Raw genomic sequence first — 18,916 nt, forward strand, 5'->3', positions numbered from 1 at the left:
ATTAACATTTCAACAAATGCTTTTAGATACTATCCATGTTGTCTGTGTATGTGTGGACACTTGCTGTCTTTACTTCCATAAATTAAACTCTTTTCTGGATTGCACTAAATTCAAAACATCTAGTTGGCATCCTAGGAAAAAAACCTTCTCTCTTTTTTTTTTTTTTCTTTTAAAAGAATGTTTTTGTCATAGAATGTAATTATAAAAATAATTCTGTGACATTTTATTTTTTCCTGTTAAAATTCCACCTATCCTAAACTATCATTATTGGGATGCCGTGGGGAAAAACATGAGAGCCATACTAACTAGAGTCTTCAATTTTTAGTAGGTACCTTAAATCCAGTCTCATATACTCAACATTGCATCACCACTATGGCTGCACCATCCTGGAGATGTCTGCCCCCAGAAGATGGAGATGTTGATGGCAGCTTTGGCCAGCAGAATGGAGGAACAATTCAGGAAGAAAGGGGACTCAGTTTTCTGCTGAAACAGGAAGATCGGGAGATACAGGACTCATACTTGCACCTTTTTAACAAACTTGACGTTGCAGTGAAAGAAATGAAGCAATATGTCATTCAGATAAATAAGTGAGTAAAGAATCTCATACACATTGCAGAGAGCAAATCTGATAAAATGGAGGCATTAACCTGAGAACACACGTTGTGCCTATCGGCTCCAACTCTCATACTCAGCTATTCACACATGTGCTTGCATTACCTACTCCTGTGCAGGTCCACCAATGTAGATCTTATTGTCCTTTGCTCCTAAAAGTCTACCGGAAAAAAAAAAGTAACAGCCACTGTTTTGCTTACTATATATATTCCACTATAAGAAGCTATTTTGTGTCAGCAGTGGTTTGGGAATTCCATACAGAGTCCCTACCCTTGAGATTTTGTCTGTCATAAGGCAGACTAAGCAAAACTTGTGATTTCAGGCAGCTTTCTCTATGGCACTTATGTTTTCCTTTCCTCATTTTGCCTTTTTCTTTTTCTTATCATGTGTCTCCTTGTAGTAGTAACGAAGGATTTGAGTAGTGCGTCTGTGTATTGTGCATGACTGGTGGGGTGTTGGTAGCAGGGGCTGCAGGGGTGATCTGTGTGGGAGAAGGCCATAAGCCGCCCTAAGCTGCTCACAGCCGTTCCCAGGAACCCCAGCAACAATAATGAACAGGCCATCGTGCACCAAAACTTGAACTGAGTGGAAAGCATGTGGAGCCTTGGCTCAAACATATTTAAGAAAGGGTGGTAGGTGCTGGGTAGAGCCAGCGAGCTGAGGCACTGCCCCAGAGGACAGACCCAGCACTTTGGATGGAGAAGGTGAGGATGTTGGTGAATTAAAAACAGAGCCCTTTCAGGCCACCATGGTTACAGTGATTTAGCTGTACCTTATGGAGGTATGGTACCTATGGAAACACGACTTTTTGTGAACTGAGATTCATGGATTTCAATAAACCCATTTCAGAGCTTGCAATTTTATATAGCTGTAGCCTACGTAAGACGCTGGCGAGGCTGCTTCTGATTTCACACAGCTGAATTCCAGCCTTAGTCATTGTACTTCATTTGTGAAACTCCCACCGGTCCCTGAGGGCTGTATGTTTTACTTTTGCAGACTTCTGTCCACCATAACAGAACCTACAGAAGGTGGTGCCTGTGAGCCACCATCCACTGAGGAGGCATCTCCACCTTCCCTGGGAACAGAAGAGAACGATCCTGACAAAGCTGAGCATGGTGGAATCAAGAAGGTCTGTTTCAAAGTGTCTGAGGAGGACCAGGAAGACTCTGGACACGACACAATGAGTTTCAGAGACTCCTACAGGTTAGTCTGAAGATAGTGCCCCTTGTACCTTACAAATATAATGTTTTGAAGTTCTAATCCAGGTATGGATTCAACACGCAGGTTATTTTCCAGTCAGTCAATTATTCTGTATTCACTTAGTAAAGTATCCACTAGTTATAGTTATTTCATTATTATTACCACGGAGACATACACAGCAAAAAACCTTTCCTCATAACAATGCCAAAATACTAATGCTTCTAGAAAATCGAATAAAATGAAATAAATAGGTCTAGCATGACTTTCCCTTTCTATATTGCCATAGCAGGAAACTACAGCAGCTCAGCAGAGTTTGCAGACTGCTTGGTCATATAATAGCCGCTATTGTAAGGGGATGTTTCCATTCAGTTCTGCAAACAATTTTCCCAAAAGTCTAAGACACTGAGAAACAGACGTGGACATCGAGTTTTTTATTTCTAATGGGCCTTTGAAACCACAAATGCAAACGTTTATGCAGGTGTCTAAAAATCTTGGGTTTGGGACATGATTGACTGCTGCTTCTCCAGGAATATTTGCTACCAAAGGAAACCTGGCACACTCCAAATCTGTCTTTCTTGGGAGGAAACATTTGGAAACTTAGTTTCAAAAGAAATGGAACAACAAGTTGAAGTCATGTCTGAGTGTTGCAATTTTACATCCCATGTCCTATTAGGGCCATTTTTACATGTCTAGGAAGGCCATAGGACTTCGCCTATACAAAGGAGTAAAGACACATCACGGTGAGTTGGGAGGATTAGAGTCACTTGACCGAATGATGCATCTTTGAAACTCCCGCATGACAGGCCCGATGCTTTCCTTGCTGTTGGTTTTGTACGAGTACGAGTAGTAATAAGTTACATTCGTGCAAGACTGCAGAAGTGACAGAATCAGCCCAGTTTACATTGGGAGGGGTCTCTGGAGCCCACACGGTCTGATCTCTTGCTCAGAACAGGGCCAACAAGATTGGTTGGGTCTTGTCCAGTTGAATACTGAACGTCTCCAAGGATAGCAAATACGAAGTCAGTAAAGAAACAGAACCAGCACTCACCATGTTGAGATCTGGGGCATCTAGTTATTGTGCTAGATTGAAATCTGCACATGTGTTCTGAAGCTTTTTTATTGAAATGTGCTGTATTTTTTTCATTGTTAATGTGAATCCCATTTATGAACACTGTTTAGTTTAAATGGTTTCTATAATTGAGGCTAAATTATTTGGGTAACAAAGTGACATCAAAACAATCTCTGTGGGTCTGTCACTTGTTCCAAAATTTTACACATAAATGTAAGATGAGAAAGATTATTCTGTCTTATCTTTATTAGACAGAGGCAGAGAATTAAGCATATATTACAGATAGTAGTTACTCAAGGAGGAATAAAATGTATTTTGATGGGTTTTGATCTGAAAAACTACTGAGGAGCTACAAAAATAAGCAAATTGCAGATAGGAAAAGATCTTGTTTGCATTAGCCGTGCTTCCTCCTCCTGGATCACTTGGAGGCATAAGCCAAATTTCATAAGGGTTTGTACTGCAGAGTAGTTGCCATAAGTATTAATCATCTTCAGAAAAAATAAACAAAGGACAGGCAAGGATCATAGAATCATAGAATCGCTAAGGTGGGAAGGGACCTTTAAGATCATCAAGTCCAACCATCAACCTACCCTGACAAAACCACCTCAGGACATGTCCCTAAGCACCACATCTGCCCTTTTTTTAAACACCTCCAGGGAGGGCAAATCCACCCCCGCCCTGGGCAGCCGATTCCAATGTCTAATAACCCTTTTAGTGAAAAAATGTTTCCTAATATCCAATCTAAACCTCCCCTGACATAACTTGAATCCATTTCCTCTCGTCCTATCACTTGTCACCAGGGAGAAGAGGTCAGCCCCCACCTCTCTACAACCTCCTTTCAGGTAGTTGTAGAGGGTGATTAAGGTGTCCCCTCAGCCTCCTCTTCCCCAGTTAGGGTTCTTGCATTTGCCCTTGTATTTTTCTCTCATTTCAGTCTAAAATAAAACCAGGAAGAGATAATATGGAGAATTTTATAGGCTTTGTTTTGGGCTTGTACCATTAAAAGCACTGTGTCACTTAATTGGAGGGGGACAGACTGAGATCCATAGCCTTTTTGATTGTCTTTATTAAGTTATGGTTATTGTAAAGTGAACTTTAAACAGAGGAGATTCATACTAGAATTTTCCACGTGTGCATGAGCCAACATTGGTGTGATAGTGACTCCTCTGCTTCCTTAGATAGTTTTAGGATCTGCAGTGCCTGATTCTCCAATGGTATAGATTCCTTAAATTTCCTCTCCCATCTCCAATATCTGTGTTACTGCAGCTTCAATGTATGCTGGAGTTGGATGCTGTTAATATGCTGAGAACTGGTTACAAACGTTGAGTTTAGCGGAGATTCAGTCTCACAGATTTAAATTATTTCTCCGCTACCCGATGCTTATAAAGCATGTTTAATGATGTGACCCAGATGAGGTCCATGGTGGGAAGTCCATCTTCATTATTTATAGGAGCCAGGCGATATATTAAGCATTGATTGGTCACTACAAATGGAGAAAGACATCCTCTTACAGTGCGAGCCCCAGAGGCCTTGCTTAATGGCTGTTCTGCATGTAATTAGTTTTTCTTTTGTAGATGCGTAAGAGCATTAGTTTTGGGGATTGCAGTGTTAATAAAAATAGAATGGTAGTATATCGGAGACTGGATGTAAGGACAGCTTTTTTGCACTCACCTTCTTTGCTTTTCTTTCTAGTGAATGTAACAGTAACCGGGACTCAGTGCTGTCATACACCAGTGTACGGAGCAATAGCTCTTACTTAGGCAGTGATGAGATGGGATCGGGTGAGTACATGCATAGGTTACATGCATATTTCTCATACCAGACCCCTTACTAGAGCTGATAGGTCTTTGCTGATTATAAGCACTTGCATGTTTAAGTTGCGAATGTGGTTTCTTCAAAACTAATCTCAAGAACATAAAGATAGAGATTTGTTCTTTTTCTAATGAACCACAGTAAATTTGGAATATGGAAGAGGTATTAGGCAGGGATAAGCTTCATAAGTTATTGGACATTTGCATTATATGAAAAATCGTAAGTATTTTGATCTATGAATTAGAGATAAAGCAGCGATTATTTTTCACCCACTCCAGTGTGAAGATGTGTTTGTGTCATCTGTGACCTCATCACAGATTATGTTGGTAAAACAGTTAAAAGCTTCTCATCTTTCTTTTATTAGGAGATGAACTTCCCAATGATATGAGGATTCCTTTAGACAAACAAGACAAACTTCATGGCTGTCTGGAACATCTTTTTAACCAGGTATGTAAAGCATTACTATTACACAGAATTGCTTTCTCTTTATCCATGTCAATACAAGAAACTGGAAGTATCAAATTGTTTAATGAAATCATATTTTGAGGGAAGGCAAACTATCAAGATTTTGGGGTACAGTGTAAGCAAGTATCTTAAAGGACAGTTTGAGAAATCAATTTTGTCAACACTGAGGTTGCCGTGTGTGATTTAAGCAAGGTTGACCTGCCTTATTTCAGGCATTAGACTGAGGGGAAAAAGAGCTTTCACAAAAAAAACGAAAAGATGAACAGAATTCTAATACCTTGTATAATCTAAATGGATCACATTTACAGATCTCAGGAGAGTCCTCGCAAGTTTAGCCAACACATGTCTTTATAGACATATAGCACCAGAGAATTGTTTTGGATGTCATCAGCATGTAGATCATTGTTGTGCAAAATACCATATTCAATGTGAGGCTCTTTAGGCCAGTTCATGGTTAGAAAGTCTTAATGCTATTTGTCAGCGAGAAATCATTCCAAAATACAAATAGTGTAATGGCTTTTGCATTTTCCTACAAGAGTTATTCTGTTCAGATTTTCTTCTGCACAGCTTACTAACACTGATTGAAAACATTCCAATTGTAGGTTGATGCAATCAATGCACTTCTAAAAGGACCAGTAATAACTAAGGCCTTTGAAGAAACCAAGCACTTTCCAATGGACCACAGTTTGCAAGGTAAAGAAGGAGATTGATTGTATTTAATAATGTGATTTGCTAGGATTTAAGAACTTAACATGAATGCACATATGCTATATGGCCACACGGAGTTACTTACCTATGCAGTTTACCCAGTCATACGTTAATGGCAGGAACTGTGTCTGACTGTGGAAATTTTGCATCCTTAAAAGGTCATTTTCACATTAATTCCTTCTGAAACACACAGAACTTTTCTGTTATATGCCATTGAATCCTCACAGCTCTTTCACAAGTCTCCAAATCTCTCCTTCGATGTGAACACAGATATATATCTCAAGAAATACAAGGTAGAGATAGGTCAGATACAAAGTAAATGAGCACTCTGATAAGCTGATGAGGCGCTGACCACTGTAGATATGAGGCACGAAAAGGTTCTGCCTGAGTTTGCTTAATGACTTATTCTGCTTTTCTTCAGATGGATAATTGCCAGAGAAAACTCATCCTCACATGACACTTATTTTGAAAACTGATTCCCATAGAGAGCAAACAAATGATACTGTGTTTTCTTCTTCCTCAGGGAGCATGATGAGACTTTGACTTAATGGTTTTGGGGCCCAGGATGTGGTTTCCTCTCTCACTGAAATACACAGGACTTTAGTTTCTGAACATTTGCTGCATTTCCTTTCCCACTTAAAATCTGAAATGTTCCCTGCTATTCCTAGTATACTTCAGGTGCTGCAGTCAGGCCCCCTGCTCCAACCTTTGACAAGCTCTATTTTTAAGTTACAGTGGCAAACTCTAGAAGAGAGCTTTTTCTGCTTTTTTTTTTTTCCTCTGAGTCCAAAACTAACTCCTATGAAGTTCTGTTACAGGAACTCATCTTTACAAACACATTCACATTTATGTAGAACATCTATTAGTCTTTCCATGCACTGCTTGAATGAAGTGAAGAAATAACAGACACCCTGTGTTCACCGCCTTTATTTTCTTTTGCTTAAACAGCCTCATTTATTACAACTATATTAATTACACTGAGAGTCTTTTAGTTAACCGAAGTTAACTGATGATCCCACATTCATCACACTCAGGAACAGACAAGCCCTGCTTACACTCAGCTGGAATCCAGACCAAAGTGTCTGTTTAACAGCTACCACAGACACCTTTCAGTGATGGATGTAAATTTGAATGCCGTCCCGTTTCTGTTCATGAGCAGTTATTTGGCACAGTTTTTCTGTGTTTCTGTCTGCTTATGCATTTTATCACCAACAGTGGGGTATTTGGCTTAGCTACATAGCTAAGTCATGGGGAAGAAATTACTCTGTCATTAAATAATTAGTTTCCATCAGGTGAAAGAAAGCAGAATATTTCATAACTTCTCATCAGTATTATGGGATGTGACAGCTGCAGCCAAAAAGTTGATCTGATTCTGCACAGCCAGAGACTGTAGATCTTCCCGATATAGCTGCCTGCATGTTACTAAAGGCAGAGAGAGCAGAAGGGAATTCCGTGCTTTGTGAGAAGTGCAGAGCTCCCTTCACTGTGCACGTCACCCATGTACATAACTTTTAGTCCACAATCCTGAAAACAATTCTAGGAGACCTCTGGTCATGACACTGTATGAATAGCCTTTTTTTCCTTTGATATTGGATCTATTTCAGAACCTTTTTCATTCACCGTTGTTGCTATTGATAATGTATCTCTGCTTTCATCTGTATACACATTATAACTCATAAGCCACTCTCAGCTATGGAGCACTTCCTTAATGGCTAACAAACTCCATTTTTTTCTAGAATTTAAACAGAAGGAAGAAACCACAGTTAGGTGCCGGAATAACATTCAAGCCAGCATTCAAGAAGATCCATGGAACCTTCCATTACGCATCAAGAACCTTGTTGAAATCATACAAAAACACGTGGAAGGTCTGTAAATAAGGAAAAGTTTGTTATTGGCTTCAGGGAGAAAAGATCTTGATCTAATCCAGTCTAGCAGTTCATTTTATCATTTTATCTCAATTTGTAATAAGGCTGTACTGAGCTCTAGGGAAGAACAGGTAAAACAGGTTATTGTTTGAAGAGTCCCAGTGCTGTTATGGTAAAATCTCAGCCGTGCAGCAATTCGAAAGAACTTTCTCTCCCTGATTTTATTTCATCAGCCCATTCAGACAGAATGATCTCAGACCAATCTACTTCCCTGTGCTTTTTTTAACCCTTTTAGAAAATGAAGAGAGAGATGCTTGCTATATTCCAAACTGAAGTGAATGCTAATCAGATACCATGGCATCAGTCTGGTTGAAGTGAAACAGGAGCTGAATCTGATGTTTACAGTCCAGTGCAAAGCATTGGACAGAAATCAACTCCTTAGGGATTCATCTACATGTGCAATTTGTTTCCAATAATTCATGGTAGTTAACAGAGCATTTAACCTGTAAAATTCTTTGATTTACACCTTGTTTCTTTTTCAGTCACAAAAATACCTGTACAAGTAAGGCCTACTAGAATAAATGGAAATGGCCATGCAGGGGCCAGGGATTGTAGGGAATGAGGAGTCTGTTAACCAAATGCAATCAAATCTACCTTGCTGTCATGTTGACTACAACATTCCTTTTCTTCACTGTTTTAGATGGGAAGAATCAGCTGCTTTTGGCCTTGTTAAAATGCACAGGTAAGGAGGTTTGAATTGTTGCAAAACAACATCATATATACAGAAGTCCCTAACAGTTTTATGTGCATACATCAGAATGTTATGATTTGCCTTAGCATTTAGGTTTTTCTGTGGCATTTTGTGCTAACTTTTCTTATGCTCTGCATCTAGGGCAACTTTTCCATGCATCTGACATCTGTTCTTCAGTTTACATTATTTCAATTCACTGTAGGCTGCTTGTGTTACCTGGCTGGTCACTGATGTTTCACAAGCACTGGTTTTCTTTTTACCGTCTTCATTTTTGCCTTTGTACAATCCTCCTTCCCAAATGGCCTTTACTGTTTCCTGCTGTGGTGAAAACATGCAGCAAAAATGAGACCTATTGCACAACTTTCTTTGAGACCACGGACTCTGTCATCTTTCCAAACAGAGCAGGCGTGTTAGGAGTTAGGATTGTGTATACTGAAAATATAGCCATGTGCAGACTAAGAACCTAAATGTGCAGGCAGCACCTAAATGGACATCATTAATTTGTTACCATGCACAAAACATTATGCTTGCAGATCAATGGACAGGCCTGTCCCACGAGTGAATGCACAGCCTTTTTGTAATTGAAACACCTACTTGGTGTACTTTTGTTTGAAAATGAGGTAATAACTAACTGGAATAGGCTGTCGTTATTTCACTGTGCCAGGCTCAACTCTTAAGTCTTCATAGAACGAAGATGAGAGATTTGCATGGGTTTAAAGCACCTCTCTGCTTCTGCCAGGGCTGGTCCATGAGTCTGTCCAAACCAGCCTGTGGTGTCAGTCTAGTGTCCATAAAGGCTGGTTTTAATGCTGGCAGAATTAATGACTCCATAAGTCTCTACCTGCGCTTCATCTCCTGCAGCATTTCCATGAACATCCTCTGGAAAGAATGGAGGAGCAGATGGCACTGAACAGGCTATGGCAGCTTATGGCACCAGGGATTCCCTTACCTTGAGGGCAGTCCTAAGCTCTCTTTGCTTTACTTCCACCAGTACGGAGGTGTACTGCTAGAAGGATCGGTTGCCCTGAAGTTGAGAATATGGCCCAGGGCCTGGAGTGTATTAGTCAGTCTATTGGGTTCAGTGCTTTATAAAAATAATCCAGATCTTCAAAGCCCCTGGGGGATGTCTTCAGTTTCTTCCTCTGGGAACACTGCCTTGACAACGAGGGACTGCTCTACTGCCGTGCCTGCTGGCGGAGCCCAGGGTGCCTGCAAAGTAGCTCTTCACTTATTCATGTGCCTCTTTGGCCCGCAATCCCCTTAAGTGTGACGAGGTTGATTTGACCAGCATGTGGCTGCCTGGCAGGCGGACTGGAAGCAAAGTTAACACAGGGGAAATTCTCCCAGGAAACATAAACCAATTGGTACCGTATGGGCAGGCCCAGTTAATGCATTAAGCATATGGGAAGCCCGCAAAATACAGATGGATGGGGGAAGATGAATCTCTAATAGCCCAGGAGAGAAGTAATGGCAGAGACCTTCTTTCAAGAATTCTCTTGCTTCTGTAAACATAAAAAGAAGGGAGTCAGTCCAGATATGGCACTAAGGAGTTACAGCTCTTCCCAGTCAGAAGAATGAGCGTGCAGATGGCAGACGTAGTAATAAACTCTCAAGTGGACTAGAAAATTTTCAAACATGCATGTACTCCAGCTATGCTGTCTTATCTGTACACCCAGGTCACGCAGCAAGAAGAGGTTATCTGTTAAGTCTGCGCAAAGCTACAGCAGAAGCCAAATGTCATGCACACACACACACAAACTGCCTCTTTGGCAGTGAGATTAAGGACAAATATACTCATGACTTCTTTGTGCTTCTCCCCCCTTCTCTGGCAGATACTGAGCTACAGCTGAGACGTGATTCCATCTTCTGTCAGTCTCTTGTGGCTGCTATTTGCACCTTTTCAGAGCAGTTACTGGCTGCTCTCAACTATCGATACAACAACAACGGGGAATACGAAGAGAGCAGCAGAGATGCCAGCAGAAAATGGCTGGAACAGATAGCAGCCACTGGTGTTTTACTAAACTACCAGTCTCTTCTCTCCCCTGCTGTGGTAAGATGAAGAGTTGTGGCACCCTTGGGTCTGCCTACACTTGCCTGTGTGCTTCTCCGCCACTCACAGCACAGCCAGAGCCCTTCATTCTAGCAGCATGTTTAGACACACTACAGCAGCCTCTGGGGATGCCTGCTGCTGACAACCACGTGCCGATATGCCATATCTCATCATTTTCATCTCCTCACAAATACTGGGCCCACTGTCACACTGGAACGCTATAGGAATCTGTCCGCCTTTGTATTTGACCAACGCTGCTGCATTTAGGGAGGTTTTACTGCTCAGTTTTTGGTGATGCATGTGTGGCCTGCCATCTTCTGGTGAAGACACACATTTCAACAAATAGGTGAAAAAGTTCCGAGTATTTTGAGTTTGGACAACATGAAAATGTAGGCTTTTGTTCATACACTGGACACGTTTATAGAATAGATGGTCTGCAGTCTCTCATTTCCGTGGTGCTGGTATTGGAGACACCATGTCTAAGGAGGAGAGGAGCTGGTCTTGCATAGTTCCTTTGCACCGAATGAGCAGATAAGCCACAGCTAGAGTAGATAAGCTAGCTTAACTCTAAAAATGGTAAGAAAAAAGGAGCATAAAAAAGACAAGTAGCTCTGGCACTATAGAGAAGTGACCTTTTGGACTTTGTAAAAATTGTAGATTGAGTGTTTGGGTTTTTTTAAACTACAATCCAAACTATATGCGTATGTCGCTACTATTTCTTCACATTGCATGGAATGTATGGACATTTATTTCACAGTAACTGATAGGCTGTTCTTCACATTTGTAGGTACAGAGTAAAGTTTGGAGAAAGAGCTCTCTTCAAACTTATTCAGTCCTTAAACCTCCCTACTCTCTGTGAATGTCATCAAATGACATCTAAGCAAAGGGTGGCTAAGCTTGTATCACAGAGTTAAAGAGCCATTAGTAATTACCTGGCTGGGATGGAGTTAGTGGAAAGCTCCACATTCTGCTCTAGGTCTCCTGAACCAAAGCATGCCCATAACAACTATACCTTTCTGCCACTGGTCTCTTTCTGGCAGATTATAACCTATTTATATCTGCTTCTTTGCTCTACAGAAGGAGGAGCGTACCATGCTGGAAGACATCCAGGCCACTCTGGCTGAACTGGACAAAGTTGCCTTCTATTTCAAGCAGCTGGATGAAAGTCTTGTAGCAAGTGAGTGTTCTCTGTTTCTTTAAAGCTCTTTTTCTCTTGTTTGCTTTAGGGGTTAATATCCTCTGTGATTATAAATCTAACAGACCACATCAGACCTGGAGAGTACTGAGCAGCTTCTCTGAAGCACTGTTGTGTTCCCTCAGCTTCCGCTGCAAACACACAGGATAAAAAGCAGGGCTGACATCATGGGATGCTGGTGGCACATTCTGTGATTTAGCAGTCTATGCCCACATACCTTACCTGTGTGATTCCACAGGTATGGAGATATGACAGATGATGAGCAGTTCCCGACAGATGTTTGTAATTCACCACGTTACCAAAGGTAGAAGGACTGTCCCTCCCCAGCTCTTCTGTGTCCTGTGTCCCACCCTGCCAGGTCTCTCTCCATGTTTACTGACTGTGAGATGCCATGAAACAAGATAGGATTTTAATTATTAACCGTCTTTATTGTATTAGCATCAAACGTCATGCTAGGTCATGCTGCGTATCTTTTAAAGTATAATATTTCAGAGCCTACATTCTCTCAGTAAAGGCTCTCCCTTATTCATCTAATGCTGGAGATGTGAAATGTCATTAGATAATCTAACAAACTCAGATAGCAACGGTTTCGCATTTCTCCTGCTGTGGTAAAGCAGCAAGTGTTTTATCTTTATTTCTCCAGATATTCATGTCTTCTACCACATCGAAGGAAGTCGTCAGGCCTTGAAGGTTATCTTTTATCTTGACAGCTACTACTTCTCCAAACTGCCTTCTCGGTTTCAGAATGGGGGAAGCTTGAAACTGCACACGGTGCTCTTTACAAAAGGTGTCTATAAAAAGCTTTCTTGAGAAACATAAGCTAACTGATGATTTTGAAAGATTCAAAATAAAGAATGACCATGAAGCTCTTAACATAATGCAGCTGACAACTACAGGCATATTTAAGAAGCAGATGTTTCTATTCTCGGAAGACCTGAGGAGTGCTAGATTTTAGAGTAAGACACAGTCATGAGAACAAGATATGCCTGTTTGGGGCTTTTTTATGCCTTCTTGGAAAGGCCATAGAGACATTATATTGGACTACATGGACAGTCTGATCTAGTACCGTATAAGGAGCTGTTCCCAGGCTACAGAGAAGTGTTTTTAAAAGCATAGACTATGGCAGAGTCATCTGGGCTGGAAGTTGACTTGATAAGCAAATATTCACACCAAAACACAACACAGAAAATTTCCTTTAAGGGGCTATTAATGGGGAGTAATTGCCGTTAGATAGAACTGCTTTCTGTGCAGCTCACCTTTATGATACTACCACTATATTTCCCATACTGGGAAATGCACGAAATTTATGCAGTAACAGAATCAACCTTGGCATGATCCAACAGGCGTTTGCTGAGCAGTGAGATGATAGAGATAAATAAATAAATGAATAAAAAGAAAACTAATAACATAAGTTTAGTAAAATGTTTTCTTCTTCAGCTCTGGAGAGTATGGAGGGGCAATCACAACCAGCTGGCTCATCTCTAGAGGAACTTCCACAGCAAATTAATGGTATTTCACTTGAAAAAGTGCAGCAATACTACCGTAAACTCAGGTATTTCATGCTTCTCCTTTGCCTTAAAAGACATTGAAAAGAGCTCCTTCCTAGGGCTGCTAAAATTTAATGAAAAAGAGGTTCCATTCCTGGTGGTTTCTTGTACAAATATGATTTTTGGAGAACCTCGTTGTGTGGGAAAATTGTTAATTTTCTTCCCATAGTTAAGCTCGTTCTGAAGTAGTGTACTGTACAGGATGAAATTCCCATCTAATTTGACTTCAGAATTTTGTGCAGAGCTAAAATTACATAAAAAGGGCATTTGGCATATTTTAGTACAGACTCCAAAAATTACTGCAATTGAAATGGTTCAATAAGAAAACAGATCTTGAAGTACAAGATTTTTAGCATAGCCTTCTCAGACATTTTATACAACATAGTATACATATTTGTGCTTGAAATGAGACACACCAACTAATGTAGTCCTTGCTGGCCTTTTTGCAGGACATTTTACCTAGAGAGATCAAACTTGCCCACTGATTCCAATACTACTGCAGTGAAGATTGACCAGGTATTGGTTTTGTGTTTATTTCTACAATAAATTCTCTCACAGAAATATTATTTCTAAATCTCTAAAATCCCAGTCGTGGGATACCCATATGGCAGACCTGTACAAACCCAAACATCATTCAAAACACGTTCCCTACCCTAAAGAAGCGATTTGAATTTCTCTGAAGCTTGGCCACAGTTCTTTTGTTTAGAAGAAAATGTGCAGAACTGGGGTAGACACAAACTCCTTAACTTAGGCAGTAGTAAGACTCCCTATGACCCTGACTGCCCCTGCTAAATACAGTACCTAATGTTAGACAGAATGAATTAATTTTCCTCTCCCACAGAAGCAGCAAATTGAATGCTTGTTCATTTTCAAAGTTATGCTTTGTTCACAGTCATAGAAGAAAACAAGAGGCAAATAGTACTTCCCAGTGTCATGTAAAGGCAGCCTGTCTAACTGGAGCAGGTGGCATATGTGAATACGTGCATGTAAGGCATTAAATACTGCTGCAGGGAAGACAAAATCAGAGACTGTCTTTGCAGTTGTAATATACAATGTAAGCAATCTCTGTGATTTGTGATAATTGCAATAAATTGCCCCAAGCCTAAGTAATTGTTTGCATTTTTCCACTTCCGAAGTTCATATATATTCTAAATAGTTGTTACTGTGTGGCAGTTACTTTTGTGTGGATTATTGTGCTTAAACATAGGATGAAGAATTGTAGATGTCTTTATAACTGAAGGTGTAAGTATGCCACTGATCCATTTGTTTATTGCATTGTTTAGCTCATTCGCCCCATTAATGCAATGGATGAGCTTTGCAGACTGATGAAGTCTTTCATTAATACAAAACCGACGCAGTCAGGATATTCTAGCGGGAGCACATCAGGAGCTGGCCTGCTACCTATATCCTCTGAGCTCTGTTATCGACTTGGAGCCTGTCAGATTACTATGTGTGGCACTGGGATGCAGAGGTGAGATTTAAGAAACCTACGTGTTACTGGTGTGATGAGACCTTTTGTCCTTTCCAGAGATTGGAGCAATATATTTGATTCTGTTCAAAGCAATAGAAAGGTAGATCGTAAGGGAATATAACAAGGACCTAAATCTACTGCCATCTTTGTTTTAGGATAGGTTGTGACTTCTAATACTTTTGTTAATAATTAGTATTGACACGCAAATTTTTTATGTTTCAGTGCATCGACCAATGCAAGTGACTGATTGATCTCATTGCATATAACTTTCAGTCAACATCATCTTCAATCACACACTGAAAATGTAGGAAGTTGCTCAAAAATAGCTTTAGAATCTTGGTGTGTGCAAGCATTGATTCTGAAGACACCACTGTTGTTCCAGTGTCTCAAAACCATTCGATAATGCAGAAGAGCAGCGAAGCGTAGCCTTGTAGTAATGACGCTGGAGACTCAATATCTAGGTATAATGAGACTGGAAATGCAGGACTGAAGTAATTTTGTAGTTTTCTAAGTAAAAAGCCTAAAAAAGTAAATATAAGAGCACTAGCTAACAGAAGTCACACGTAACAGGTAAATGTCCTGTACCTAGCTATTCATACATTTTACAATATGATCTGTGCTTTAACATCTCTTGTTCCCATGTTCAGAAGTACATTGAGTGTGTCCCTGGAGCAAGCAGCCATACTGGCTCGAAGTCATGGACTTTTGCCCAAGTGTATCATGCAAGCTACAGACATCATGCGAAAGCAGGTAAGTGTTTGGATGTGTCTGCTACACGCCACCATTTTCATTCCAGTGACGTTGGTACAAACACCAATTTATTTCAGCGTGGCACTGTATTTTGTGCACTATAAACCCATATAGCCAAACTTCTTTTACTGTCTGAATAGCTACGCATATTTTTTACAGGAACAAATTAACTTTTGCATGTACAGCCATTACAGCAATTAAAATACATGCCTCAGTGTGCATTATTTAAAGTATGTGCCTTGATGGTTAGAAAGTAGAGACTATCCGGTATATTTAGGACAATTTCTGTATATAAAAGCCCCAGGTTTCAATCACAGTGTTAAATAGTAGAAATTCCCTAGTGCTAGACAGCGGTGCTTATAAAGTGCTTTGGGACTAATTCCATCTTTTAAGTAAACACAGATGACTAATGTATCTACCCAATGGATTCCAAATCTTCTAAAAGTAGTTAATGGATTCTCAAATAGAAACCATGCTCCCTTTATGATATTTTTCCCTGAGGATCAGATGCTTTATCGATACTGTCAGTACCATAAATTCTCTGTTTCCTTAGGGACCAAGGGTTGAAATCTCTGCCAAGAACCTGAAAGTGATGGACCAAATGCCACAGTGTGCACCTCGGTAGGTTATTATATATTATGCATTTTATCTGAGTGCTGGTTTTATATTTCTGTAACAATTGTGGAGTTCCTGTTCTAACCAAAGATCTCCTTAGGAGCAATAGTGGAAAAAAGAAAAAAATCCCTGTTCTTCTTTCTCACTGTACTAACCTAATTGCGCTGTAGATTAATCAGCTTTGCTGCTCACAATTTGCAGATCATTAACTTCAAAGGTTTCTGCATTTTCTGAATGAAGCATAACTGATCAGAGAGAAGGCTCTTTTTGGACTGTTGCTGTGAGTTAGCAAAGCCAGTGATTGACAACCATCTCTGGAATGCTTAGAAAGAAAAATTCCTGAATGGCAAATCTGACTGCAGATATGCAGAGATAATTCATAGGCTAATAGTGTTGTGTGCTTAGAAGAGCTTGACTGTTTAGGTATGGCAGAGCAGGTTTCAGAGCAAGTGCTTCAAGTCAGAGCAACCGTGCAGTAATGCAGCTCTAAGGAAGATCAGTTCCTCAGGGTTATATGTGTTTTTCTCTAGAAGACAACTTTGAAAAGCACTGTACATTTGTGACTCCTACTACACCTAACAGGAGCTAGAGATGTTCATCATGTCTCTCTACGGGATAAGATTACCTTTCTTTTTGAGAAAATTATCTCTCTCTGGTCAATCTCCTCCAATTTCATATATCAGAGAGAAGAGAATATCCTTTAATAAACTGTAACACAGAATTTTCCCATGATGGAAGTAACAAATCATCATGATATCGTGATCAATATCTACAGAATCAGTCTGTACAAATATCAGAGAAACTTCTGATTCTACTCTTGTTAATGGCATTGTTTACATGAAGGCACAACAGTTCTGGCATGCAGGAATCAGCACCAGAAAAGATCCAGTAAAATCTGTGCCACCCCTTCAGACAGAGCGAGTGGGTTTGCTAATGCTGGAGTCCTCCATAGAACGTATTTGTTCAGTGTCAAGAAGAGTTCCTTAAAACACCGATATCTTAGTCACCCAGTAAGACTTCTGAGTTAGCCTAAACAAGCCCCATGTATTTGTTTTCCTATCCGCTCCTCAAAAAGTTTGTAAGAATTTATTTTAAATTTTAGAGACTGTGATGATGCTTACTGTAACAGTCTCGCCTTGGTTTATTTTCTCAAAGACCTTAAAAAGAACAACATTTTGCTTATAGAACCTTATCCTTCTGTTGGATTGTTATTGCTCTTTCAAAAAGGAATAAAATAATAGTCTGTGTTGGGTCCTGTACCATGTCCCCAGTGTCATGCGTCAGCATTTTAGCAGCATGGTTATTTTGCCTTATTACTGGCTGTATGTTTCTTTGGTTCCATTTTTATGACCATAACAGCATGCTGTGTTCAAAAAGAAACAGCTTTACAAACAAATCATAAGATGAGGCATTTCTCTTCTTCACTCTAAATCACAATGACAAATTCCAGGACTATTTACTTGGATTATTTCAGGGCAATAAAGCTCAGATACATGTGTTCCTACTGAGCAAAGTTAAAAGGAGATCTGGTGAATTAATGTTAGTTCTCAGGATTATATTTTCTAGCAGTAAGGTTTGTCAAACTCTGTAGTAGCAGTTTTGAAAGAGAAGACTTGAGTTTATTCAACTGTAAAGTAGAAAAAGCCAAGAAAAAGCTACCACAAACAGTCATATATGAATAACAGTCAAGATGCACTTAGGTTTAACCACTGGCCTCAATTTGCTAATCGAGTGATTCAAAAAATTTCTCTGAAAACATGATTACTAATTTTAAAGTTTGTTCAACCATGTCAACAAGTGAGTATGTTCTTTTATCTGTGTGCTCTCCCAGTCTCTGTGAAGGGTGAACTCTTTTGTTCAGGAAAAATGCTGAATTGGGTTTAAAACAAAAGAAATAGAGAAAGAGAGGAGGGACTGTTGAAGACCCGAATTGGCCAAAATTAAAAGGGAGTGATGGAAAGTCTCAAATAGTATTTAAACAATGATTGTAAATACTTTAGTTAATAAACCACTAGTGGCACTTCTAAATTTGCAATTATTAAAATTAAAAATAGTAGTATTCTTGATATCAGATTACCTCTAAATCTTGCAGAATGATAAAGGAGAAGTTGACTCTCATATACTATGCCAGTAACTTTGTTATCATCCTTATGGTATTTAATACCGGACTCTTCATCTGCCTTAAAGACTCTATAGGTTGTGCCAGCCACCTACAGATGGGGATTTATAAAAGTGAGAGAGGCACCGACATTGCAGCATCGTTAAAGCATTCGCCTATGAGCAGCCCTGTCTGAGGACCCACGCTAACTGACACTGATGGCGCCCAATCAAGAGAGGAAGAGATATTGCTCTGTTTTAGTAGGAGATGAACCTGCTGGACCCAGGCACCACGAAGCTCCCAGCACGTGCAGGGTTCCTGTATTGCTTTGACTTCTTGAAATTCTTGAAACAAACACCACGGAGTTAAGATGGATGTTACTGCCTTTTGCTAGATGCCTGGAAAAGTGGCAGTTCTATTTCAAGAAAGCGCAGTTTTACTGATGACTTGTTTGTGCTGCCACTTAAAAGTTGTGGACTTGAAGATACAGATTGCTTAAGAAGATCCAGAACGACACGTATCTCTCTCCCTGTACTGCGTCTGGCATCCATTTAATTGCCAGCATAATCTCGGTCAGCATCCTTGAGCAGTAGCTTCATAAACACCACTTTTTCATGAACTGACCCGCACTTTTGAACAATGGATAGCACAATCTATGATTTATTCAAATATGAACATAAAGGATTTCTTCTGGAGTAATTTTCCACT

The 18,916-nt window shown here is 40.0% G+C and overlaps 1 protein-coding gene across 1 annotated transcript in view; it reads left to right on the forward strand.

Moving 5' to 3' along the window:
- PREX1 (phosphatidylinositol-3,4,5-trisphosphate-dependent Rac exchange factor 1) overlaps positions 1 to 18,568 on the forward strand; it is a gene marked incomplete at its 5' end in the record, with an annotated part of 105,500 nt that extends 86,932 nt beyond the window's left edge. The window contains 16 exon segments of the mRNA XM_009887424.1: positions 329 to 587; positions 1,609 to 1,815; positions 4,574 to 4,662; positions 5,058 to 5,140; positions 5,761 to 5,851; positions 7,603 to 7,731; positions 8,432 to 8,473; positions 10,315 to 10,532; positions 11,610 to 11,709; positions 12,371 to 12,514; positions 13,165 to 13,279; positions 13,724 to 13,790; positions 14,558 to 14,745; positions 15,393 to 15,495; positions 16,049 to 16,116; positions 18,298 to 18,568. Of these exon segments, the coding sequence (XP_009885726.1) occupies positions 329 to 587; positions 1,609 to 1,815; positions 4,574 to 4,662; positions 5,058 to 5,140; positions 5,761 to 5,851; positions 7,603 to 7,731; positions 8,432 to 8,473; positions 10,315 to 10,532; positions 11,610 to 11,709; positions 12,371 to 12,514; positions 13,165 to 13,279; positions 13,724 to 13,790; positions 14,558 to 14,745; positions 15,393 to 15,495; positions 16,049 to 16,116; positions 18,298 to 18,340 (1,946 nt within the window).
- Positions 18,569 to 18,916: the final 348 nt, after the last annotated feature.

The sequence above is a fragment of the Charadrius vociferus genome, unplaced genomic scaffold (assembly GCF_000708025.1).
Source record: "Charadrius vociferus isolate BGI_N301 unplaced genomic scaffold, ASM70802v2 scaffold280, whole genome shotgun sequence".
In the NCBI taxonomy this organism is placed as follows: domain Eukaryota; kingdom Metazoa; phylum Chordata; class Aves; order Charadriiformes; family Charadriidae; genus Charadrius; species Charadrius vociferus.